This window comes from Nicotiana tabacum, chromosome 19, assembly GCF_000715075.1.
Source record: "Nicotiana tabacum cultivar K326 chromosome 19, ASM71507v2, whole genome shotgun sequence".
NCBI classification, from domain to species: domain Eukaryota; kingdom Viridiplantae; phylum Streptophyta; class Magnoliopsida; order Solanales; family Solanaceae; genus Nicotiana; species Nicotiana tabacum.
The window spans coordinates 70,150,367-70,177,473 of NC_134098.1; the positions used below are offsets into that span (position 1 = coordinate 70,150,367).

Here is a 27,107-nt window from a genome sequence, read left to right on the forward strand (position 1 = left end):
TCCGTTTCGTTTTTCTCTTTCTTTTTGTTTGTTTCTTCCTTTTTCTTTTCTCGCCCATAAGGTGTCCCCCAACAAGCATGTGACAAACACGATACGGCAGCAAGCCCATGTATTGCTTGGATATAATCATATAATAATGATAATTGTAATATAGCGATTATTTTGTCAAATAGAGTCCATCTCACATAAGCATAAGCATCTTTGCAGAGTGTAGACTTTGTTGACAATATTCTTTGGGACCCAAAAATATTGCATTGTGTGTTGGACATCATTTGCATAAGTTGTATCTCTTCTTTTACACATAAGAGGTCAAGACTTTTTTGCATATAAAAGGGAAGACCATCAGTTCATTTTAAACACACCAACAAGACTAGAGTCTTCATTTCTTGTTTCTTCCTTTATTCATTTATTATGAGTTTTTTTGTATGAGAGTTAGTGTTGGGAAGCATTTATGTGAACCCTTTCTTTGGAGTGATCTTGTGAGGTTATTCCCTTAGGGTATTTGAGATTAATTAGAGTATTTACTCTAATTTTGTACTCTTATTGTTATAGTGAAATTACCCCTCTCCGCCTGTGGACATAGGTCACTTTGACTGAATCACGTTAAATTTGTGTCTTCTTTATCTATTTTAATTATCGTTGTTATCAACTTCCATTGTCTTTGTTATTGTCATTATACCGTTGTTTGGCTATATTCCGCAATACTCGGGTTCCCGATCCTAATAATAGTAAACCAATTTCACCAACACATTTATTTACTGATTAGTGAACTTAAATCTTACAAATAGCAATAATAACAGACTCAGTGTAGTCAGCAACTTACATCTCGCAAATCATGCAATACTAGAGCTCGCGATGCGAGAGCTATCGCATGCTCTCTCTTGCCTGACTGGCAACTAATTCTCTAGCTCACGGCCATCAAGAGTTCATTATCCCTCAATTTCTTGATGTCTTCTCTTGCGGTTATGCACACAATGCGTTAACCCACTTTTTCAATTTATACCCATTTTTTAAAAAACTTTTAACTTGTATCCAAGTTAGGAGAAACTTCAAATAGTTGTTGATGATGCTACTGCTTTTTCTTTTCCTTTTTTATTTCCTTATTCATCTGGTGGAGATCGACATGGAAGAAGAACCTCCTTAATCACAAATTCTAGTAGTATACCACCTAAGTCCTAACCAACCCCATTCATGTTATTCCCGCCAATATTGCTGTATTTGTAAATAATAATTCTGCAAAATATAATTTAGCGTAATAAAACAGTAATTAATTCGAGCCCACTGAATTCACAGTGTTTCCTTAAGGAATTTAATCCCCTCCTAGTACCCAAGGTAATGGATTATTTCCTCCCAGGATAGAACGAATCACACACTGGTGTAGCGGTACTTCAAACCCTAGTATTTCAGCGAACACAAAGTTCGGTAGCAAATCACACTTACAATTGCTTTGTTTGAAGTTAAAACAATGCAGAACGAAGGAGTAGAAACTTAGAAAATCGTATGAAAATGCTGAGAGGAAGGAGTGCAATGTATAGCCAAATCTGTTGAGCGATTTCAGGATTTCAGTTTGTGTGTTGAGTGTTGAGTGTCTTTCTTCAACATCTGCTGCACATATATATAGCAGCCAGTGTTGAAGAAGACCAAACGTCCACCCTCCATGGTGGAGCAAGCATTAGCTTGTTTGTGGAGCAAGCACATTCATGTTTGTGGAGCAAGCACATTCATGGTGGGAAGAGCATTAGGCGGCTGCCAAATGGTCAATACACGGATTGAAAAATATCCATTATAAATATGGATAATCTTACGTTAATATTTACTATTAACAAATAAATTTGGTCCAAAAAATTAATCAATCAATCGATCATTTGACCAAATCCGAATCCGAATGCCGAAGCCGAAGCCGAAGCCGAAGCCGTAGCCGAAGCCGAGCCGAGCGAGCGACGACGACGACGGCGCGAGGCTTGCTTTCTTCTTAACTCTTTAAGAGCTACAAGAAGAGCAATTATATATATATACCCACCAAAAATCTCTTCCTCTTCCAATATGGGACAATGTCTCATTGTCAAGAGGGAAAAACTTAAAATTTTACTCAAAAATTTTATTTTTCCTCCATTTCCCATTCACTCTCATTTTAAGACTATTTCATCTTAAAAAATAAAACCTCAACAATCCCCCACATGAATGAGGAATGGCTATATCACGGAAGTATGCATGAAAAAACTGTGTGATTTACAAGCAAGGATTAATCGCATCTGGATAAGTAGGTTTTCCTTTGAACTTTTCGTAGTAAACTTATGTCAGATATACTCGATCAATCGGTAGATTTGATATCTTTAAACCGTCGATCTTTGGTGTATACCTAGACAACCATAAGTCACACAATCAACCCTTAACCGTCTTTGGTTCTCATTGTTGTGTTCGTTTCAGCCATGAACACCGCCTGATTTCATAAGTGCGTAGAGAACTGGCCTTACAAAGTTCTACTTGAAGCGGCTAACACTTCACACTTACATAGGTGATTCCTAAACGTGTCATCCTGTAGATACACTATTTGATATACCCCGTATCAAATTTAGAAATTATTAAAAGCCTTAATGTTTTATCCTTGGTACTGAACATTGTCTCATCACGAGAACGGACTAAAATTTTATTTGACAATGTTGAACCGTCATTAATGACTTTGTTTGATCTCCTTGAACCTAGATCTTGGGATCTCCAGTCTTCTGGGTAGAGTTACCGCCACAATGACTTGTTCTCGGCCATAGCTCCATTCTCCTTGATGATTTCTCAACTACCTCTCTAGTTAGGCCCTTTGTAAGTGGATCCGACACATTATCACTTGACTTTACATAGTCAATTGTGATAATTTCTCTAGAGAGTAATTGCCTAACGGTTTTATGTCTTCGTCGTATATGACGAGATTTACCGTTATACATAACGCTCCCAGCCCTTCCAATTGCCGCTTGACTATCATAATGTATGCATATTGGTGCCAACGGTTTGGGCCAAAATGGAATGTCTTCCAAGAAATTCCGGAGCCATTCAGCTTCTTCACCGGCTTTATCTAAGGCTATGAATTCAGCCTCCATTGTAGAGCGGGCAATACATGTTTGTTTGGACGACTTCCAAGATACCGCTCCTCCACCAATAGTGAATACATATCCACTCGTGGACTTAGAATCAGTTGAACCGGTGATCCAATTTGCATCACAGTATCCCTCAATCACTGCAGGGAATTTACTGTAGTGCAATTCAAAGTTCTGGGTATGTTCTAAATATCCCAAAACTCGTTTCATTGCCATCCAATGCGATTGGCCTGGATTGCTCGTATATCGACTCAGTTTACTTATAGCACAAGATATATCTGGTCATGTACAATTCATGATATACATTAAGCATCCCAACACATGAGCATAATCCAATTGTGATATGCTTTGGCCTTTGTTCTTTGCTAATGCAAGATTCACGTCAATTGGAGTCTTTGCAACTTTAAAGCCCAAGTGCTTGAATTTTTCAAGTACTGTCTTAATATAATGAGATTGTGACAATGTCAGACCTTGAGGAGTCTTATGGATCTTAATTTCCAGAATTAAATCAGCAACTCCCAAGTCTTTCATATCAAACTTGCTATTGAGCATACGCTTAGTAGCATTTATGTTGGCAATGTCATTACTCATTATCAGCATATCATCCACATATAGGCAAATAATGACTATGTGATTTGGAACATTTTTAATGTACACACATTTATCACATTCATTTATCTTAAAACTATTTGACAATATTGTTTGGTCAAATTTCGCATGCCATTGTTTGGGTGCTTGTTTTAGTCCGTAAAGAGACTTAACAAGTCTACATACCTTCTTTTCTTTACCTGGAACCACAAACCCTTCAATTTGTTCCATGTAAATTTCTTCCTCCAACTCTCCATTTAAGAAGGCCGTCTTAACATCCATTTGATGAATTTCAAGACCATACACTGCAGCTAATGCTACTAACATCCGTATGGACGTAATTCTTATAACTGGAGAGTATGTATCAAAGTAGTCTAGACCTTCTCGTTGTCTATACCCTTTGACTACGAGCCTTGCCTTGAATTTATCAATAGTGCCATCATCTTTGATTTTTCTCTTAAAAATCCATTTAGAACCCAAAGGTTTATTTCCAGGAGGAAGATCAACCAATTCCCATGTATGGTTGTTCAATATGGATTCTATTTCACTATTGACTGCCTCTTTCCAAAATAATGATTCCGAAGAAGTCATAGCTTCTTTAAATATTTGAGGCTCGTTCTCCAATAAGAAAGTCACAAAATCTGGTCCAAATGAAGTAGACGTTATTTGACGTTTACTACGTCTTGGATCCTCCTGATTAGATGTACTTTCTTTTGTTTCTTCCCGAGGTCGTTTAGATCCTTCACCAAACAACTCACATTCCTTTTTATACGGATATATATTTTCAAAGAACTCAGCATTATCTGATTCTATAACCGTATTATTATGAATGTCGGGATTTTCTGATTTATGAACCAGAAATCGATATGCTTTACTATTTGTCGCATATCCTATGAAAACACAATCAACGGTTTTCGATCCTATCTTTACCCTTTTGGGTTTAGGAACTTGCACTTTTGCCAAACACACCCACACTTTAAAATAATTCAAGTTGGGCTTCCTTCCTTTCCATTTTTCATATGGAATGGATTGTGTTTTGCTATGGGGCACTCGATTTAATATTCGATTAGCCGTAAGAATGGCTTTCCCCCACAAGTTCTGTGGCAAACCAGAACTTATCAACAACGCATTCATCATCTCCTTTAATGTGCGATTCTTTCTTTCCGCAATCCCATTAGATTGGGGCATGTAAGGGGCTGTTGTTTGATGAATAATTCCATATTCTAAACATATTTCTTCAAAAGGAGATTCATATTCACCACCCCTATCACTTCTTATCATTTTTACTTTCTTGTTAAGTTGCGTTTCAACTTCATTTTTGTATTGCCTGAATGCGTCTATTGCTTCATCTTTACTATTCAGTAAGTAAACATAGCAATATCGAGTACCATCGTCGGTAAAAGTTATGAAATACTTCTTTCCACCGCGAGATGGTATTGACTTCATGTCACAAATATCTGTGTGAATTAAGTCTAAAGGATTTGAATTCCTTTCAACTGACTTATAAGGATGTTTAACATACTTAGATTCCACACATGTTTGACATTTTGATTTTTCGCATTCAAACTTGGGCAGTACTTCCAAGTTAATCATTTTTCGCAAGGTTTTATAATTGACATGACCCAAACGTACATGCCATAAATCATTTGAATCAAGTAAGTAAGAAGAAGCTGAAATATTATTATTGTTTTCCACAACCATTACATTCAGATTGAAAAGGCCCTCGGTGAGGTAACCTTTTCCTACAAATATTTCATTCTTACTAATGACAACCTTGTTGGACACAAAAATGCACTTAAAACCGTGCTTAACAAGAAGTCCAGTAGAGACTAAATTCTTTCTCATTTCGAAAAAATGAAGGACATTGTTCAAAGTCATGACCTTGCCAGAAGTCATTTTCAGAAATATCTTCCCATATCCTTCAACTTTTGCTGTTGAAGCATTTCCCATATAAACTGTCTCTCCGGGTCCAGTAGGAGCATAAGTAGCAAAAGCTTCTATAACTGCACAAACATGGCGAGTGGCTCCTGAATCAAACCACCACAGTTTAGGATTTCCCACCAAGTTACATTCAGAAAGCATGGCACACAAGTTATCAACATCATCATGGTTTACTACCATGTTTGCTTGACCCCTTTTCTTGTCTTTCTTCGGAGCACGACACTCCGTAGATTTATGTCCGGTTTTCCCACAGTTGTAATAGTTTCCACTGAACCGCTTCTTGCTTGGGTTGTATTTCGGACCAGAAGCCTTCTTCCTCTTTTTGTTATCTTCAACAATATTTTCTCCCATTATTGTTGAATTTCCACTGCCTCTCCTTTCAGCAGCTTTATTGTTCTCTTCGATTCTCAACCGAACAATGAGATCTTCAAGGGACATTTCCTTTCGTTTGTGTTTCAAATAATTTTTGAAGTCCTTCCACAACGGAGGCAACTTCTCAATCATTGCTGCTACTTGGAATACTTCGTTGATGACAAGACCTTCAGCAAGTAGATCATGAATAATCACTTGCAATTCCTGGACTTGGGTAATAACAGATTTGCTATCTACCATTTTGTAGTCCAAAAATTTTACGGTAACGAATTTCTTCATCCCGGCATCTTCAGTTTTATATTTCTTTTCAAGCGCATTCCATAATTCTTTTGACGTCTCCACGCTACTGTATACATTATACAGATTATCATCCAGTCCGCTAAGAATATAATTCTTGCATAAAAAATCAGAATGCTTCCACGCTTCAATCACGAGAAAGCGTTCATTCTCTGGAGTTTTATCTGGCAGATCAGGAACATCTTCCTTGATGAACTTCTGTAGACATAACGTAGTTAAGTAGAAGAACATCTTCTGCTGCCAGCGCTTGAAATCAATCCCGGAAAATTTTCCGGGTTTTTCTGCCGGTGCCAACGCCGGTGTTCGGCTTGTCGATGCGTTGGCAGTCACCATCGGAATAGCTTGGTTTTCACTTTCAGTCGTTATTTTCTTTCTGTAAAAGAATCGATTCTCAACCGAACACGTTTTCAAACTGGAGTAAAAATCACGTAGATTTTAATCTCCAACAAAATGCCACGAAGGCTTTACTCTCCAAAACAGGAGTACACAAAATCACAAAAGTTTTAGTTTGCAGAATAATAAGAATAACACAAATACAGAAATAAATATTAAATTCCTTAAGATTGTTAGTCCCGCCAATATTGCTGTATTTGTAAATAATAATTCTGCAAAATATAAGTTAGCGTAATGAAACAGTAATTAATTCGAGCCCACTGAATTCACAGTGTTTCCTTAAGGAATTTAATCCCCTCCTAGTACCCAAGGTAATGGATTATTTTCTCCCAGGATAGAACGAATCACACACTGGTGTAGCGGTACTTCAAACCCTAGTGTTTCAGCGAACACAAAGTTCGGTAGCAAATCACACTTACAATTGCTTTGTTTGAAGTTAAAACAATGCAGAACGAAGGAGTAGAAACTTAGAAAATCGTATGGAAATGCTGAGAGGAAGGAGTGCAATGTATAGCCAAATTTGTTGAGCGATTTCAGGATTTCAGTTTGTGTGTTGAGTGTTGAGTGTCTTTCTTCAACATCTGCTGCACATATATATAGCAGCCAGTGTTGAAGAAGACCAAACGTCCACCCTCCATGGTGGAGCAAGCATTAGCTTGTTTGTGGAGCAAGCACATTCATGTTTGTGGAGCAAGCACATTCATGGTGGGAAGAGCATTAGGCGGCTATCCGTTACAAATGCGGATAATCTTACGTTAATATTTACTATTAACAAATAAATTTGGTCCAAAAAATTAATTAATCAATCAAGCCCAAGCCGTAGCCGTAGCCCAAGCCGTAGCCGAGCCGAGCGACGACGGCGGCGCGAGGCTTGCTTTCTTCTTAACTCTTTAAGAGCTACAAGAAGAGCAATTATATATATACCCACCAAAAATCTCTTCCTCTTCCAATATGGGACAATGTCTCATTGTCAAGAGAGAAAATTTAAAATTTTACTCAAAAATTTCATTTTCCCTCTATTTCCCATTCACCCTCATTTTAAGACTATTTCATCTTAAAAAATAAAACCTCAACAATTCAAACCAAAATTCACTCAGATCCATATTTGTATTGCAAATTTGCAATAATAATGTCATACATTCTCGATTTACGTCTTTCATTTTTCTGCAATCGATGTAACAAATTAGATAAAAAATATATTCTTTCCATGATAACCTATTTTTTAGTCTGTTTCGGAAAACAAAGGCTTCTTTCTAAGAGCAAGCTTTTGGAAAATGCGGTCACCGCGTGGCACGGCTCCGTTTCGTTTTTCTCTTTCTTTTTGTTTGTTTCTTCCTTTTTCTTTTCTCGCCCATAAGGTGTCCCCCAACAAGCATGTGACAAACACGATACGGCAGCAAGCCCATGTATTGCTTGGATATAATCATATAATAATGATAGTAAACCAATTTCACCAACACATTTATTTACTTCTTCCGCGGTAATAAAAACATTAACTAATTAACTTTTTATAATAGCCAAATATTATACTATTCAAACTAAAATTTGAAATACTTTTTTATTCTTCAAGTCTAATAAATTTATAAAGGTGAAACATTTATTTCTTAGTTTTCTTATAAAAAAAATGTAAAGACAGAAAATGATCAAGAAAATTTGATCTCTTTACGTTCATATGTATATTAATTTGAAAATACGATTTTGTACTCTGTCATTTAATATGTGTATATAAATTAAGTTTTCTCTTCAATATTAATGCTTTCATAAAATAAGAAGAATGAAATAAAAAAGTGCAAAATCAAATTCATCTACCTTGCTCGTTCAGTTTTAAAAATAAAAAGAAATATCAACCAACCTTTACTATAAAATAATTTCTTTTCATCCTCAAAGTCATTATATTATACTAAAATTTCTCAAAATATTAAAAATATATTAAATCCCCTGACAGTTTTCCTATAAATTTAACATACACATAAAAGAAGTGCAGAGAGAATCCTAAAAGAGTTCAAATGGATAATATTCCAAGCTGCAATCTCTTTGAGAAAAATCTTTCTGTTCATTCATGTGAATAGCTTATCACATCAGAATTACTAAATGAGAAAAATAAAATAACCAAGAAAAGAATATAAAAAAATGAAACAAAAAGAAAAGAGAATAAATAGGAGATAAACTTTGTTATTTAGATCAACTCCGGACAAACTCTTCGTTAGCGATAAATTAATTCAAGAGGCAGACACCTTACCCGTTCGCTATAATCATTTTTCATTTAAAAGAATAAAATAGAATAAAAAGAAGTATGTCATACATGTTCCATGTTATAATATTTGCTAAAAGTAACCACTTCATGCAATATTTCAGACAATAAAAATAACACTGTTATGTGAGAGCTCAAATAGTATGATGTAAATATATAGAATAAAGTAATTACAAAATTTATATTGAGTCATTTACCGACCTAACTTCTTTTCTCCGCAATGCTTATTGTTACCGGGGGATTGGAATATATCATTAGAACACAGGACATTAGAAAAGAATACAGTAACAGGAAGCCAAAAAAGTGCAACACTAATCTATTATCATATTTGGGAAGCCTAGCTAGCACCAAAAGGTGGAAACAAATGAAATGGGCATAATAGGTCCTCCCCAAAATTGAGAGCACGTACATATGTGAATTTGAGGGAATAGGAAAAGATAGAGGAGGAGAATTTATGGTAAGGATATAGAGAGAGAGAGAGAGAGAGAATTTGAGGGAATAGGAGAAGATAGAGGAGGTGAATTTAGGGTAAGGATTTGATATACACCCTATTTGAATAGAAAAAAAGATAATTGAGTTTCTTGGTCAAAGAGATGTGTCAAGTCATCACTATTTTTTCCTCCTTTATATATATATATTAGGTGAACTTATATCTTGCAAATAACAATAATAACAGACAGAGCTAGTGTAATGAGCAACTTACAACTTGCAAATCGTGCAATATTTGACAGCGTAAACAAACGAACATACAGGTTAAAAAAGGTCAATTGGTCTGTGTAGACGTGAGAGTATAGCACTAGATCTCGCGATGCGAGAGCTATTGCTCTTTTTTTGGTCACCCTATTTTAACTTATACCCATTTTTTAAAAAACTTTTAACTTGTATCCAAGTTAGGAGAAACTTCAAATCGCTGTTGATGATGCTACTGCTTTTTCTTCTCCTTTTTTATTTCCTTATTCATCTGGTGGAGATCGACATGGAAGAAGGACCTCCTTAATCACAAATCTTTGAGCGCTTTGGTATTAAAAACACCATCCAAAAGAACTTTGTTGCCTATTATATTTAATTTCCAGATCGATCGTTCCCAAGTATGTCTATTTTCCTTTCTGTCGGATATTGAGTTTGGATCTCGGGTCGCTCCATGTGGGCTGACCCGACCCATCTAAAAGAGATAAGGTGAAAGGAAGTTACTAAAAAAAACCTACCATACACAATTAAATAGTGATGGGGTTAATCAGTTTTTGAATGTGGGTTAACTTCTCTTTTATATATATCACTTAAGTTTCCTTCTTCTCAACAAGATATAGAAAAATATAAACTTTCTTCTGCTTCCAAAAAAATCACACAAGGATAAAAGACACTTAGTTCGTGAAAATTCTAACTTTGTTTCCAAGAGATTCAAAGTTCGACTTGGGGCAATTCTTTTTGTGGCGAGTTCAACAATCTTCGCTGCGACAAAAAGTTACACAACTTGTTGTTCTCACCCCTTGTTTTATCTAACAATGGTATCATTAGCCATTATTGTGTATTCTATTTACATAAATATGGATACACAATGAAATTTTTTTCTGGAAAAAAGAACACTTTTTTTTTGTTTTTGCATTAACAGAGAGCTGATTTTGTATAATTGTATATTACCAATATGTATGACGTTCAGTAACCTTGAGAAGTCAATCCAGAGCTTCACACTGGTTTAGAAGAAACATACCATTCTAGTACTCAAAGTGATGAGTATTTAAGCAATTCTAATCACTCATAGTGGTGGAACTTTATACATGTCGTATTTATCTTACTTCCGGATTTTTTTATTTTGCTTATATATGTGATAACTCCAGACTAGACTCTCAACATGTTCTGCTAGGAGTGCCATAAATATAGGTACAATAAAAATACCATCATACTGACTTGTTCATCCTCTTGGTTAACCGGTGAAATCAGTGAATTCTTGTGTTAATCACCTAAAATATATTGTTATACTTTCCCTGTTAAGTTATCCACAATTGTTGTCAAATATTTTTGGAAGGAAGTATTGATTCTAATGGTCCTTCATATTTTTTATTTGGTTGTATATTTCATCACTCGATGTTATTCACTACCTTTTGGGACATACTGCTGATATATATAACAAAAGGTTTCATATTGATCAAAAGATGTCTGCATCCTGCTAGAGAAAGAGATTTCAACGTGTGTTATTCTGTTTTTTCCATTTCTTTCTCTTTTGTCCTTTCTCAATTGGTGAAATAGTGGAAAGACGATAAAGATAGGAACGACAAAAGATATTTAGAAAATTCAAATCTTGAAAGTATGGATTGTATACAACCACAGAAACTTGCCTGAAAAGAATTTTTTCTTTGTGTGGACTATGAACTGATATAAACTGGCCCTAATATATCTTAATATCTTCTTACTATAGAAAATTAGTTTAACATTAATCCCTTACATTGATGTATTTCTACGAGTTATTGTGACATATGTTGTCACATTGGATGGTTGTAGCCATTCTTATTATTTTCTTGATCCTATTTCAGATATGGATGAACAGGGACAAGTTCGAATTACTCCAAGTGGGAGTTCTCGAAGTCAAGGAAGGGGACAACATAGAAGGGTACGTCGTCGCAAGACTTATTTCTATAATGATTCAGACTCGGAGCTTGAAGTCATCAGGAATGTCCCAAGGGCGAGACAAAATGAGTTAAGGGATCGAAGGGCTGAACGAAGGGAAAGAAAAACGAAATTTAGGGAGTTTAAGGAATTTAAAATGGGCCCTAATATTTCTATTCCTGAACATGTACACCTTTTTCAGTTAAAAAGAGTTGAATTGGCTAATTACATAGAAATTACTGATTGGGAAGCATTAGCTATTTTAGCGGACTCTCTTCGAGAGCCTTGGGATAAAATTTTAACTGAGATTTATCATGATATTTGGCCCAGTGCACCTTTTAGCGTGTATATGCAAGAGTTAGTGTTCGATTGGTACATGTATGTCCTAGCAAATATGTAAATTATTAATTATGTATTTTATCTTAATAAAATTTAAATTATGTTACTTGTCTCACCAGTTACATACATTGTTTATCATTTTTTTGTAATGGATTGAGACTTGAAATAAAGTACACACTAAGAAGTGATTTTAATATTAATTAAAATATTTAGATATAGATGATGAATAAAAACATAGTAACCGTTCGATTCTATACTAAATATAGAATTAATATTATAATTAATTTACTTAAGTGTGTAATCACATGCATAAATTGACTGAAGTATATATTGATGAGTTAAACTTGTAATATTGTCTCTAATAAAAGACATGACATCAAAAAGTATCATTGCTGACTTGAACAAGGGTGACAAACTGAATGATGAAAATTAAGATATTTGGAGTCGTAAGATGTGGTATGTACTCGAAGAGAAAGATGCACTTGAAAGTATTAACCATGTAATGAGTTACCCAGAGGAGGGTAACACTGCCCAACACATGAGGGATCTAGAACTTACAATGTTTGGAAAAAGAAAGATTCCACTACACGTGGAATCATTGTAAGTTCAGTTGCTGATAATCTCATCCACGAATGCGAACAATATCCTACTGCTCAAGCCATGTGGGCACATTTAAAAGAGGCATATGGAGGTACAACTGTGACTCGCCTTCGACAGCTGACAATCAAGTTTGGCACGTACAAAAAGCGTCATGATCACAGTGTCAAACAACATCTAAGGGTGATGTCAAATATGATTTCTCAACTCAAAAGTGTTGTCCATGTTCTCTCTGATGAGCAGCAGGTTCAGGTAGTGATTCGGTCTCTTCCCAATAATTGGAAACATCTTAAGGTTAACTTAACCCACAATTATAGCATCAAAACTTTTGCTGATGTTACCCGTCATGTAGAGCTTGAAGACAAGCGTCTTGGTGCTGCGAAAGCTGTACCTAATGCCTTTGTGACAGAATCAAGTGGTACAAAGAGATCAAGCTTCAAGCGCAAGAGAAACTGGAAAAATAACGGAAAGGGCAAGGAGAACGGAGAAGGATCTTCCAAGAAAAGAAACAAGCCAAATTCCAAGAAAGGAAAACGGTTCTATAAGAAGAAAGACAAGAGCAAGATGAAGTGCTACAATTGCCAAGTCCCGGGGCATTTTGCTCGTGAGTGCACTGAGCCAAAAAAGGTAGCATTTCAAAATGCATCTCTTAGTGTTATATATGTTTCTAGCACTGTTTTACTAACTGAATCTTATCCTGTATGGATTGTAGACTCAGGGGCCACCGACCATGTGAGCCGTGATAGAGAAGCGTTCATAGAATTTCGTCGAGTTTCACCTGGATCAAAGCATGTATATGTGGAAAATAATGCAAAGCTTGAAGTCAAAGGAATGGGCACTTGTAGAATGGACATGCGTGGTGGCCGATCTTTGATGTTGCATGATGTCCTATATGTTCCAGAGATTCGACGAAACTTAGTCTTTGTGTCTGTTCTTCTAGATTTAGATTTCAATTTGAACTTTAGTCGCAGTGGTCTTAGAATTACTCAAGACAATATTTTTTATGGTTTTGGACATCGTTTTGATGGTTTTATTGTGTTAGATTGTAATCCTTCTACGTATAACTATTATGTTGATCGTTGTGTTACAACATGTTATTCTAGTAACAATGATGTTGATGTTATTACATGTCATGCAAGATTAGGTCACATAGGGCATGATCGAATGAATAGATTGGCTAAGGAAGGACATCTAGGTTCTTTCTCTAAAATTGAAATGCCAATTTGTGAAATTTTTCTTGCCGGAAAGATTACACGTAAACTATTTGGAAAGGCTAAGAGAGCTGATTTTCCATTGCAATTAATCCATTCTGATATCTGTGGTCCAATTAATGTGAGGGCTAGGTCTGGTGCTTTATATTTTATTACATTTATTGATGATTTCACACGCTTTGGTTATGTCTATTTGATTTCTCATAAATCTGAAGCACTTGAATGCTTTAAGAAATATTTGAATGAAGTTGAGAATCAATTAGATAAAAGGATTAAGACCTTAAGAATCGATAGAGGGCGCGAATATCTATCAAAAAAATTTGAAGAATTGTATAATGAAAAGGGCATCACCAGATAGTTAACTATTCCGCACACACCTCAACAAAATGGTGTAGCAGAAAAAAGGAATAGAACACTACTGGTCATGATAAGGTCCATGATGGCGCAGGCAAGTTTACCTATCTCCTTTTGGGGAGATGCGTTATTGACTGCAACCTACATATTGAACAAAGTGCCTTCTGAATCAGTTTCTTTCACTCCTTATGAGCTATGAACTGGTCAAAAACCAAACTTAAAGGATTTACGACCTTGGGGTTGTGCTGCATATGTAAAAGATTCTTTTAGCAAGTTTGGTAAATTAGGTCCAAAAGTCAAGAAATGTATCTTTATAAGATATTCAGAACACTCCAAATGGTATGTGTCCATTGGTGAATTAGAGGATGGAAGTGTTACTGAGATTGAATCGCGAGATGTCACATTTTTGGAAAATGAAAAGAAGGGCGAGGTAAAGAATGGAGAGCCTCTTTATAAAATGTTGAACTCAGACAGTCAGCAAGTGTCTTCTTATACAGTTAATAATCAAATTGATCAAGATCTTATTGTTGATCCGAGTGGGAGTGGGAACTCTCAATCCCAAAATCCTTCTGACGAACCTGAATTTCAACTACGAAAGAGTACCAGGAAAAATATACCAAACGTACTTATGACATTAAAGATTATGTTTTCTTGGTATCTCCCATAGAAATAAATGAGCCAAAGTCTGTGAGTGAGGCTTTATCGAGCCCTGGAAAAGATGAGTGGATGAAAGCAATGAAAGAAGAATTAGAGTCCATGAAAACCAAAAAAGTCTGGGATCTAGTTGACCTTCCGCCTGGGCATAGAGCCATTGGGAACAAATGGATTCTCAAAGTTAAACGCAAAGCGGATGGGTCAATAGAAAGATACAAGGCACGATTGGTGGTAAAAGGCTTTACTCAAGAAGCTGGAATAGATTATGAGGAAACATTTTCACCAATTATAAAGTTTACCTCAATTCGCTTACTTTTGGCTATTGTTGCACGTTGGATTTGGAATTACATCAAATGGATGTGAAGACAACTTTTCTCAATGGAGAACTAAATGAAAAAATCTACATGGAACAACCTGCAGGCTTCATCGTTAAAGGCCAAGAAAAGAAGGTCTGTAAATTGTAAAGATCAATTTATGGCCTGAAGCAATCTTCAAGGCAATGGTATTTAAGATCTTACAAGGAGGTGATCTCATATGATTTTACCATGATCAATGAAGACTATTGCATTTATGTGAAGAAGTCCAATGGGATGTTTGTAATTCTTTCTCTTTATGTGAGCGATATTTTATTGGCCGAAAATAATTTGGAGTATTTGAAAACTATCGAGTCATGGCTTTCAAAGTCATTTGACATGAAAGATATGGGCGAGGCAGACTATATCCTTGGAGTTAAGATCCAAAGAGACCGTTCCAAAAAGTTATTGAGTCTATCTCAAAAAACTTATATAAAGAAAATTTTGGAGCGTTTTTGCATGAATGGTTGTAAATCCATGGATACTCCTATAGCGAGAGGTGAAACTTTAAGCCTTGAAATGTGTCCCAAGACTGAAAATGAAAAGGAAGACATGTCTCGAGTTCCATATTCAAGTGTTGTCGGGAGCTTGATGTACGCTATGATGTGTACTCGCCCAGACATTTGTTATGTCGTAGGTCTGGTTAGCAGGTATCAATCCAATCCTGGAAGAGATCATTGGAAATTTGTGAAGAGGATTTTCAGATACCTGAAGGGAACTGCAGATTATTCACTATGTTATAGTGGAAATGATTTATACTTGAGAGGATATACAGATGCTGATTAAGCTGGTGATCGGAATGATAGAAAATCAACATCTGATTATGCCTTCTTACTTAATGGTGGTGCTATATCATGGAAAAGTAAGAAACAAACCTGTATAACCCTTTCAACAATGGAAGCTGAGTTCGTGGCTTGTGCGTCTACAATACAAGAAGTTGTTTGGTTGAAGAGATTCTTTGAGCATTTGGATATTACAAAGAACTCTCAAGGTCCCATGACTCTATATTGTGATAGTCAAGCGGCTATTGCATATACAAATGATCCTAAGTATTACAGCAAGACCAAACACATTGACATCAAGTATAACTTTGTAAGAGGCATGGTAGCAAGTGGAGAGATAAATTTACAATACATTCCTACGCGAAGCATGATAGCTGATCCTTTTACAAAGGCGATATCTAGAGACCTATTTGAGAAACATGTTATGGCTCTAGGTTTGCGAAGGATATGAACATATTTATGTATTGTAAAATGACTTTAGTATTATAATATGCTCATCACTATTTGACTCTTGAATTATGCTTATATCTCGTATGTATGTGATGAATGTTTTTGTTGATAAAGTGTGTCGAACAAGTCGCGAGATTGGCTCTCTCGCACGAGCAATCGCCTCATACGTTAAGAATCGTGAAGAGATGAGACCTTATAGAACCTTGGATAATGCGGGGTTATATTTACTTGTAGAGGTCGTTGTTGACAATTTACAAATTTCACTATTCGATTATGACTTGTTTTGTAAGACAGATGCGAGTTTCTCTAAGAAGATGGTTTGAGGATTATTGAAGTGAGAAAATCGGGTTAGACACTTAAAGGTGTCTAGACCAAGATATGTACGGTGTTGAATGATTAAAAGAATAAGAAACACGCGCCAATATAAGGTGAGACCACTGTAACATGTGTTTCATACCACGTGTGCTAGCGACCAATGGGATAATAGAAGAACGGATCCCTGCTTCTTCATTGTGTGAGATCTCGAAAAGTTATATTAACTTTTATTAAAATACCCTTTGACCTTTTACTGTATCTTGAAGTGCCAATCGATGTTGCTACTTTAGCATAGCACTAATAGCCATGAGCGATTCGGCAATGCAGCGCATGTCTAGGAAAGCAGTTAATCTGGAATGAATAGATTCGAGTGGAAAGGGAAGACAACTAAAATTAGTAATAGCTTGTATTTACAGGTCGGCCATTACACTTACCATGGGGGTATTGAGTGTAATTGTGGGTACAATGTTATATTTAAACTCGAGTTCACCTCTTCCAAGGATGAGGGATCAAATAACTACTACTGGAGTAGCGAATGACGTCTAGGGTATTGCGAGTAATAAGATCCTCATATTGTTTCCATATGTGATTGGATTTATACATGGAGCTTTAGTACAACTTTAATGAGTTTGAAATATTATAGGTCTTAATGCTCGTAGGTCGCATGAACTATTTGTCTGTATGAATTACGTGTGTTATTGACATAAAATTGGTTCGGGTATAGCCCACCATGAGCGAAGTGGGAGATTGTGGATATTGGGTTTGGATCTCGGGTCGCACAATGTGGGCAGACCCGACCCATCTAAAAGAGATAAGGTAAAAGGAAGTTACTCAAAAAAAAAACCACCATACACAGTTAAATAGTGATGGGGTTAATCAGTTTTTCAATGTGGGTTAACTTCTCTTATATATATATATCACGTAAGTTTTCTTCTTCTGAGCAAGAAAGAGAAAAACATAAACTTTCTTCTGCTTCCAAAAAAACCACACAAGGATAAAAGACACTTAGTTCGTGAAAATTCTAACTCTGTTTCCAAGAGATTCAAAGTTCGACTTGGGGAAATTATTTTTGTGGTGAGTTCAACAATCTCCGTTGTGACAAAAAGGTACACAACTTGTTGTTCTCACCCCTTATTTTATCTAACACTTTCAAATTCATTGTTATATCACTCAACATGCAACTTGTTTGGTCTTTGTATGAAACGTGTAATATGGACTAATTGGCTTTACAAGAAAAGGATGGTTTTTTCTTTATTGTAAAACCCAACTCATTCTTAGTTGGCAAATAGGCATGTGCCTATATGAAAGATGTGTTTGGTAGAGTTTATTCTTGGCTACCAAGTTTGGATAAGTGGTGGAGATCTCTTGCAAGTTGGTAACTTGCCTTTGTGAACTTGCAAGATTTAGTTTAATTTCTCCTATAAATACTGTTGCTCCTCTCCTTTCTTAAACACACCAACAATTCAAGAGTCTTTATTCTCTTATCTTTCTCTCCTCTTGTATTGAGAGTATTTTGTAAGAGAATTGAGTATTGAGAAACACTTGTGTGATCCTTTTATTTGGAGTGATCTTGTGAGGTTATACTCTCGGAGTTATTTGGGACTAATTAGAGTATTTACTCTAATTTTATACTTTTGTGGTTATAGCAAAATTGCTCATCTCCGCTTGTGGACGTAGGTTACCTTGACCGAACCACGTTAAATTTGCGCCATCTTTATCTGCTTTAATTAACGTTATTATCAACTTGTATTATCTTTGTATTAGTCATTATAATGTTATTTGGCTAAATTCCGCACTACCTGAGTTGCCGATCCTAACAAATTGGTATCATAGCCGGATATAACCGGGTTAGTTTCGGTAGCCAATATGACTCTAACAAAGACTTATGTTGAGAAATTCGATCGAATTACAAACTTCGGGATGTGGAAATTAAAGATTGAAGCTATCCTAATATAGGATGTCTTAAATATGGCACTGCAAGGAAAGGAGAAGAAGCCGAATAAAAAGATAGACGGGTAGTTTGCCGTCATAGACAAAAAGATAAAAGCAGGTTTCATTTTAAATCTTTCAAATTAGGTTTTGCATGAATTTTGTTGCAGAAAGCTCAGCCAAAGACATACGGGAAAAATTAAAAACCCTATATATGAAAAAGAGAGTAGAAAACAGGTTTTATCTAAAACAAAAACTCTACACTTTTCGTATGGCTGAAGGTACCTCTATACTTACACATCTTGATACTTTTGATTCCATTCTTATGGATTTAAGTAACATAGATGCTGAAATCAAAGATGAGGATCAAGCTGTGTTATTGCTTATTTCCTTACCCTAGTCGTTTCAGCATATAAGAGATATTATGTTTTATGGAAAGGATAATATCTCTTATAAAGATGTCAAATCTATTTTGAAATCAAAAGAACAAATAGTTAAAGATATTACTGGGGAAACTAATGGGAACCAAGAAGAAGGCTTGTTTGTAAGAGGTAGATTCAATAAGAAAGATTCAAGTAGTGAGAGACCTAAATCAATGTCAAAATCCAGATACATAAATATCATGTGCAAATACTGCTATAAGAAATGCCACATTATTTTTGAATACTTTAAATTGAAAAACAAAGAAAAGCATACAGAAAAAAAAATGAGCATAAAAATACTAACACTGCGAAGCAAGTGTAGCTGCTGATGAGACTGAGGGAACTATATTTTTAGCAACTAATAATAGTTTCAAATCTAACAATGAGTGGATTTTAGATTCGGGCTATTCTTGTCATATGTGTCCCAATTGAGATTTGTTTACCACATATGAATATGTTGAAGGTGGAGTTATCTTGATAGGCAACAATACTACCTGCAATGTTATTAGTAAAGGTACAGTCCGAATCAAAATGTACGATGGTGTGGTGAGAACTCTCACCGATGTTAGATATGTTCCTGACTTAAAAAAAATTCCATCTCTTTGGGCACTCTAGAATCTCTTGGGTGTAAGTACTAGAGCTCGCGATGCGAGAGCTATTGCTCTCTTTTTGGTCACCCTGTTTTAACTTATATCCATTTTTTAAAAAACTTTTAACTTGTATCCAAGTTAGGAGAAACTTCAAATCGTTGTTGATGATGCTACTACTTTTTCTTATCCTTTTATATTTCCTTATTCATCTCGTGGAGATCGACATGGAAGAAGAACCTCCTTAATAACAAATCTTTGAGCGCTTTGGTATTAAAAACACCATCCAAAAGAACTTTGTTGCCTATTATATTTAATTTCCAGATCGATCGTTCCTAAGTATGTCTATTTTCCTTTCTGTCGGATATTGACTTTGGATCTCGGTTCGCTCCATGTGGGCAGACCCGACCTATCTAAAAGAGATAAGGTAAAAGGAAGTTACTCAAAAAATAAAACTACCATACACAGTTAAATAGTGATAGGGTTAATCAGTTTTTGAATGTGGATTAACTTCTCTTTTATATATATCACGTAAGTTTCCTTCTTCTCAACAAGATAGAGAAAAACATAAACTTTCTTCTGCTTCCAAAAAAACCACACAAGGATAAAAGCTACTTAGTTCGTGGAAATTCTAACTTTGTTTCCAAGAGATTCAAAATTCGACTTGGGGCAATTCTTTTTGTGGTGAGTTCAACAATCTCCGCTGCGACAAAAAAGTACACAACTTGTTGTTCTCACCCCTTGGAGTTAAGATCCAAAGAGACCGTTCCAAAAAGTTATTGAGTCTATCTCAAGAAACTTATATAAAGAAACTTTTGGAGCGTTTTCGCATGAATGGTTGCAAATCCATGGATACTCCAATAGCGAGAGGTGAAACTTTAAGCCTTGAAATGTGTCCCAAAACTAAAAGTGAAAAGGAAGACATGTCTCGAGTTCCATATTCAAGTGCTGTCGGGAGCTTGATGTACACTATAATGTGTACTAGCCCAGACATTTGTTATGTCGTAGGTCTGGTTAGCAGGTATCAATCCAATCCTGGAAGAGATCATTGGAAAGTTGTGAAGAGAATTTTCAGATACCTGAAGGGAATTGCAGATTATTCACTATGTTATAGTGGAAATGATTTATACTTGAGAGGATATACAGATGCTGATTGGGCTGGTGATCGGAATGATAGAAAATCAACATCTGGTTATGCCTTATTACTTAATGGTGGTGCTATGTCATGGAAAAGTAAGAAACAAACATGTACAACCCTTTCAACAATGGAAGCTGAGTTCGTGGCTTGTGCGTCTACAGTACAAGAAGTTGTTTGGTTGAAGAGATTCTTTGAGCATTTGGATATTACAAAGAACTCTCAGGGTCCCATGACTCTATATTGTGATAGTCAAGCGGCTATTGCATATACAAATGATCCTAAGTATTACAACAAGACCAAACACATTGACATCAAGTATAACTTTGTAAGAGACATGGTAGCAAGTGGAGAGATAAATTTACAGTACATTCCTACGTGAAGCATGATAGCTGATCCTTTTACAAAGGCGATATCTAGTGACCTGTTTGAGAAACATGTTATGGCTCTATGTTTGCGAAGGATATAAAACATATTTATGTATTGTAAAATGACTTTAGTATTATAATATGCTCATCATTATTTGACTCTTGAATTATGCTTATATCTCGTATGTATGTGATAATATTTTTGTTGATAAAGTGTGTCGAACAAGTCGCGAGATTGGCTCTCTCACACGAGCAATCGCCTCATACGTTAAGAATCGTGAAGAGATGAGACCTTATAGAACCTTGGATAATGCGGGGTTATATTTACTTGTAGAGGTCGTTCTTGACAATTTACGAATTTCACTATTTGATTATGACTTGTTTTGTAAGACATATGCGAGTTTCTCTAAGAAGATGGTTTGAGGATTGTTGAAGTGAGAAACTCGGGTTAGACACTTGAAGGTGTCTAGACCAAGATATGTACGGTGTAGAATGATTAAAAGAATAAGAATACGCGCCAATATAAGGTGAGACCACTGTAACATGTGTTTCATACCACGTGTGCTAGCGACCAATGGGATAATAGAAGAACGGATCCCTGCTTCTTCATTGTGTGAGATCCCGAAAAGTTATATTAACTTTTATTAAAATACCCTTTGACCTTTTACTGTATCTTAAAGTGTCAATCGATATTGCTACTTTAGCATGTCACTAATAGCCATGAGCGATTCGGCAATGCAGTGCATGTCTAGGAAAGCAGTTGATCTGGAATGAATAGATTCGAGTGGAAAGGGAAGACAACTAAAATTAGTAATAGCTTGTATTTACAGGTCGGCCATTACACTTACCATTGGGGGTATTGAGTGTAATTGTGGGTACAATGTTATATTTAAACTCGAGTTCACCTCTTCCGAGGATGAGGGATCAAATATCTACTACTGGAGTAGTGAATGACGTCTGGGGTATTGCGAGTAATAAGATCCTCATATTGGTAATGCATCCTTTCCATATGTGATTGGATTTATACATAGAGCTTTAGTACAACTTTAATGAGTTTGAAATATTATAGGTCTTAATGCTCGTAGGTCGCATGAACTATTTGTCTGTATGAATTACGTATGTTATTGACATAAAATTGGATTGGGTATAGCCTACCATGAGCGAAGTGGGAGATGTTGGATATTGGGTTTGGATCTCGGGTCGCACCATGTGGGCAGACCCGACCCATCTAAAAGAGATAAGGTAAAAGGAAGTTACTCAAAAAAAAAACCACCATACACAGTTAAATAGTGATGGGGTTAATCAGTTTTTCAATGTGGGTTAACTTCTCTTATATATATATCACGTAAGTTTTCTTCTTCTCAGCAAGAAAGAGAAAAACTGAAACTTTCTTCTGCTTCCAAAAAAATCACACAAGGATAAAAGACACTTAGTTCGATGAAATTCTAACTCTGTTTCCAAGAGATTCAAAGTTCGACTTGGGGAAATTATTTTTGTGGTGAGTTCAACAATCTCCGCTGTGACAAAAAGGTACACAACTTGTTGTTCTCACCCCTCATTTTATCTAACATTTTCAAATTCATTGTTATATCACTCAACATGCAACTTGTTTGGTCTTTGTATGAAACGTGTAATATGGCCTAATTGGATTTACAAGAAAAGGATGGTTTTTTCTTTATTGTAAAACCCAACTCATTCTTAGTTGGCAAATAGGCATGTGCCTATATGAAAGATGTGTTTGGCAAAGTTTAATCTTGGCCACCAAGTTTGGATAAGTGGTGGAGATCTCTTGCAAGTTGGCAACTTGCCTTTGTGAACTTGCAAGATTTAGTTCAATTTCTCCTATAAATACTGTTGCTCCTCTCCTTTCTTAAACACACCAACAATTCAAGAGTCTTTATTCTCTTGTCTTTCTCTCCTCTTGTATTGAGAGTATTTTGTAAGAGAATTGAGTATTGAGAAATACTTGTGTGATCCTTTTCTTTGGAGTGATCTTGTGAGGTTATTCTCTCGGAGTTATTTGGGACTAATTAGAGTATTTACTCTAATTTTGTAGGTATAGCAAAATTGCTCCTCTCCACTTGTGGACGTAGGTCACCTTGACCGAACCACGTTAAATTTGCGTCTTCTTTATCTGCTTTAATTAACGTTTTTATCAACTTGCATTGTCTTTGTTATTGTCATTATAATGTTATTTGGCTAAATTCCGCACTACCTAGGTTGCCGATCCTAACAAATTAGTACCATAGCCGGATATAACCGGGTTAGTTTCTGTAGCCAATATGACCCTAACAAAGACTTATGTTGAGAAATTCGATCGAAGTGCAAACTTCAGGATGTGGCAATTAAAGATTGAAGCTATCCTAATTCAGGATGTCTTAGATATGGCATTGCAAGGAAAGGAGAAGAAGCCGAATAAAAAGATAGACGGGTAGTTTGCCGTCATAGACAAAAAGGCAAAATCAGGTATTATTTTAAATCTTTCAAATTAGGTTTTGCATGAATTTGTTGCAGAAAGCTCAGCCAAAGACATACGGGAAAAACTAAAAACCCTATGTATAAAAAGGATAGTAGAAAATAGGCTTTATCTAAAGCAAAAACTCTACACTTTTCGTATGGTTGAAGGTACCTCTATACTTACACATCTTGATACTTTTGATTCCATTCTTATGGATTTAAGTAACATAGATGCTGAAATCAAAGATGAGGATCAAGCCGTGTTATTGCTTATTTCCTTACCCTAGTCGTTTCAGCATATAAGAGATATTATGCTTTATGGAAAGGATAATATCTCTTATAAAGATGTCAAATCTATTTTAAAATTAAAAGAACAAATAGTTAAAGATATTACTAGGAAACTAGTGGGAACCAAGAAGAATGCTTGTTTGTAAGAGGTAGATCCAATAAGAAAGATTCAAGACCTAAATCAATGTCAAAATCCAGATACATAAATATCATGTGCAAATACTACCATAAGAAATGCCACATTATTTTTGAATACTTTAAATTGAAAAACAATGAAAAGCATATAGAAAAGAAAAATGAGCATAAAAATACTAACACTGCCGAAGCAAGTGTAGCTATTGATGAGACTGAGAGAACTATTTTTTTAGCAACTAATAATAGTTTCAAATCTAACAATGAGTGGATTTTAGATTCGGGTTAATCTTATCATATGTGTCCGAATTGGGATTTGTTTACCATATATGAATATGTTGAAGGTGGAGTTGTCTTGATGGGCAACAATACTGCCTGCAATGTTATTAGTAAAGGCACAGTCCGAATCAAAATGCACGATGGTGTGGTGAGAACTCTCACCGATGTTTAGATATGTTCCTCACTTAAAAAAAAATCTCATCTCTTTGGGCACTCTAGAATCTCTTGGGTGTAAGTACACAGGTAAATGTGGATTTTTAAAAGTTTCTCGTGGTGCTCTTGTTATCATAAAAGCACGTAGATCTGGTACGTTGTATACTCTATTGGGATCTACTGTTATAGGTGCTGTTGCAATTTCAACATCAGATAAATCAGATTCTGACATCACCAAATTGTGGCATATGCGATTGGGGCATATGAGTGATCCTCAGCAAAAAAGGTCTCTTGTGTGGCCAAAGTACTGAAAATTGAATAGTGTGTGTTCGGAAAGCAGAAAAGAGTCATCTTTAAATCTCCAACAATTCATAGAACAAAAGGTGTTTTAGATTATATTCATTCCGATCTTTAGGGTCCTTCACGTACCCCGTCAAAGGGTGGTGTCAGGTATATGTTAACTTTCATTGATGATTATTCAAGGGAAGTTTGGGTTTGTTTCCTGAAAAATAAAAGTGATGTTTTCTTAACTTTCAAAAAATGGAAAGTTTTGATTGAGAACCAAAAAAAGAAAACAGGTTAAGCGGTTTAGAACAAATAATGGTTTGAAATTTTGTAATGATGAATTCAACGAATTCTGGAAGAATGAAGGAATTGCTCGATACCATACTGTGAGAATGACACCTCAACAAAATAGTTTGGCAGAAAGGATGAATAGAACTCTTTTGGAAAGAGCTCGTTGCATGATTTTAAATGTTGGGTTGACAAACGTCTTTTGGGCAGAAGCTATCTCTATAGCTTGTTATATTGTCAACCGTGCTCCTTCTGCACCTTTGAACTTTAAGACTCCAGAGGAAATGTGGTCAGGTACTCCTGCTAATTATTCCGATTTAAAGATATTTGGTTGCCCTTCATACATGCATGTAAATGATGAAAAATTATAGCCAAGGGCTAAAAAGTGCACTTTCCTTGGGTATCCATCTGGGTTGAAAGGATACCGACTATGGTATCCTGATCCTATGACACCAAACTTTATAATTAGCAGAGATATAACCTTTGATGAATCCTTTATGTTACATTCCGGAAAAGAGTCTTCTAGTTCTTGTAATACAGATAAAGGGAAGAGTATACAGAAGCAGGTGGAAGTTGGGATTGGCATTCCTTTTGAGCCAAGCTCATCAACTTTGGAGCAAAATACAGTTGAAACTCCTGAAGTCGAGCCAGAAGCTGAAATTCCTAAAGTTGAGACTCCTGAAGTTGAACTAGAAGAAGAGGAGTATTCTATAGCCAAACATAGACCAAGAAGAGAAAGTAAACAACCATTAAGGTTAAGATATTATGTTTCATTTGATTTTTCAGTTGCACAGGAAACTGAAGAAATTGGAGAACCATCAAAATATTCAAAAGCAATTTCTGGTGCTGATTCAGCCAAGTGGTTGGTTGCAATGAATGAAGAAATTGAGTCTCTCCACAAGAATGGTACTTGGTCTCTTGTGAAGCCGCCATCAACCAAGAGAATTGTTGGTTGCAAATGGGTCTTCAAGAAAAAAATGGCATTCCAGGGGTTGAAGATGCGAGGTATAAGGCACGATTAGTTGCAAAGGGCTATAGTTAGGTACAAGGAGTTGATTTTAATGATATTTTCTCACCTGTTGTTAAACATAACTCTATTCGTGTCTTGCTTGCCTTCGTTGCCATGTATGATTTGGAATTAGAACAACTTGATGTTAAGACAGCTTTCTTACATGGCGAACTTGAGGAACAAATATACATACATCAATCGTAAGGATTTGAAATCGAAGGAAAAGAAGATCATGTTTTCTTGTTGAAGAAATCCTTGTACAGATTAAAACAGCCTCCAAGACAATGGTACACAAGGTTTGATTCCTTTATGTTGGGTCATGGTTATTCGAGGAGCATGTATGATAGTTGTGTTTACTTTCGGAAGTTAAATAATGGTTAATTTGTATACCTATTATTATATGTTGATGACATGCTCATTGCTGCTAAGGATTTGACACAAATTCACAATTTGAAAAGTCAGTTGAAAAGTGAATTTGAGATGAAAGATTTGGGAGCAGCTAAGAAAATCCTTGGCATGGAGATCAAAAGATATCGAGTAACCAACAGGCTATTCCTGACCCAGAGAAGTACTTGGAGAGGTTTGGCATGAAAGATGCTAAACTTGTAAGTACCCTTCTTGCTACTCATTTTAAGTTATCGGCTGCTTAGTCCCCACAGTCAGAGGAAGAAGCGAGGTATATGACACATGTACCTTATTCCAGTGCAGTTGGTAGCATTATGTATGCAATGGTTTGTACACGTCTAGACATTTCACAAGCAGTGAGCTTGGTAAGTCGGTATATAGCTTGCCCTGGTAAAGCACATTGGCAGGCTGTGAAATGTATTCTCGGATACTTGCGAGGTACTTCAAACACATGTTTGGTGTTTGGGAGAAACACTAACACTTTGGCTAGTTTTGTAGACTCAGATTATGCAGGCGATCTTGACAAAAGAAAATCACTGACATGCTATGTATTTTGCATTGGTGGTTGCGCTATCAGTTGGAAAGCTGCATTACAACATGTAGTAGTTTATCTACTACCAAAGCAGAATATATGAAAGTGACCGAGGAGATCAAAGAAGCCTTGTGGTTGAAGGGTCTATTTGCTAAACTCAGTTCACACTAAAGTGGTATTACCATTTTCTGTGATAATTAAAGTACCATTCACTTGACTAAAGATCAAATGTATCATGAGAGGACGAAGCACAT

General features: G+C 35.9%; 1 protein-coding gene across 1 annotated transcript; it reads left to right on the forward strand.

The window, feature by feature from the left end:
- Positions 1-20,370: 20,370 nt before the first annotated feature.
- Positions 20,371-21,039, forward strand: LOC142173542 (secreted RxLR effector protein 161-like). Its single transcript, XM_075239152.1, has one exon. The coding sequence runs from the start codon at positions 20,371-20,373 to the stop codon at positions 21,037-21,039; it is 669 nt and encodes a 222-aa protein (XP_075095253.1).
- The last annotated feature ends 6,068 nt before the right edge of the window (positions 21,040-27,107 follow it).

Coding starts and splice junctions, on each gene's coding strand:
- LOC142173542 (XM_075239152.1), top strand. CDS start 20,371: ATGGATACTCCAATAGCGAGAGGTGAAACTTTAAGCCTTGAAATGTGT.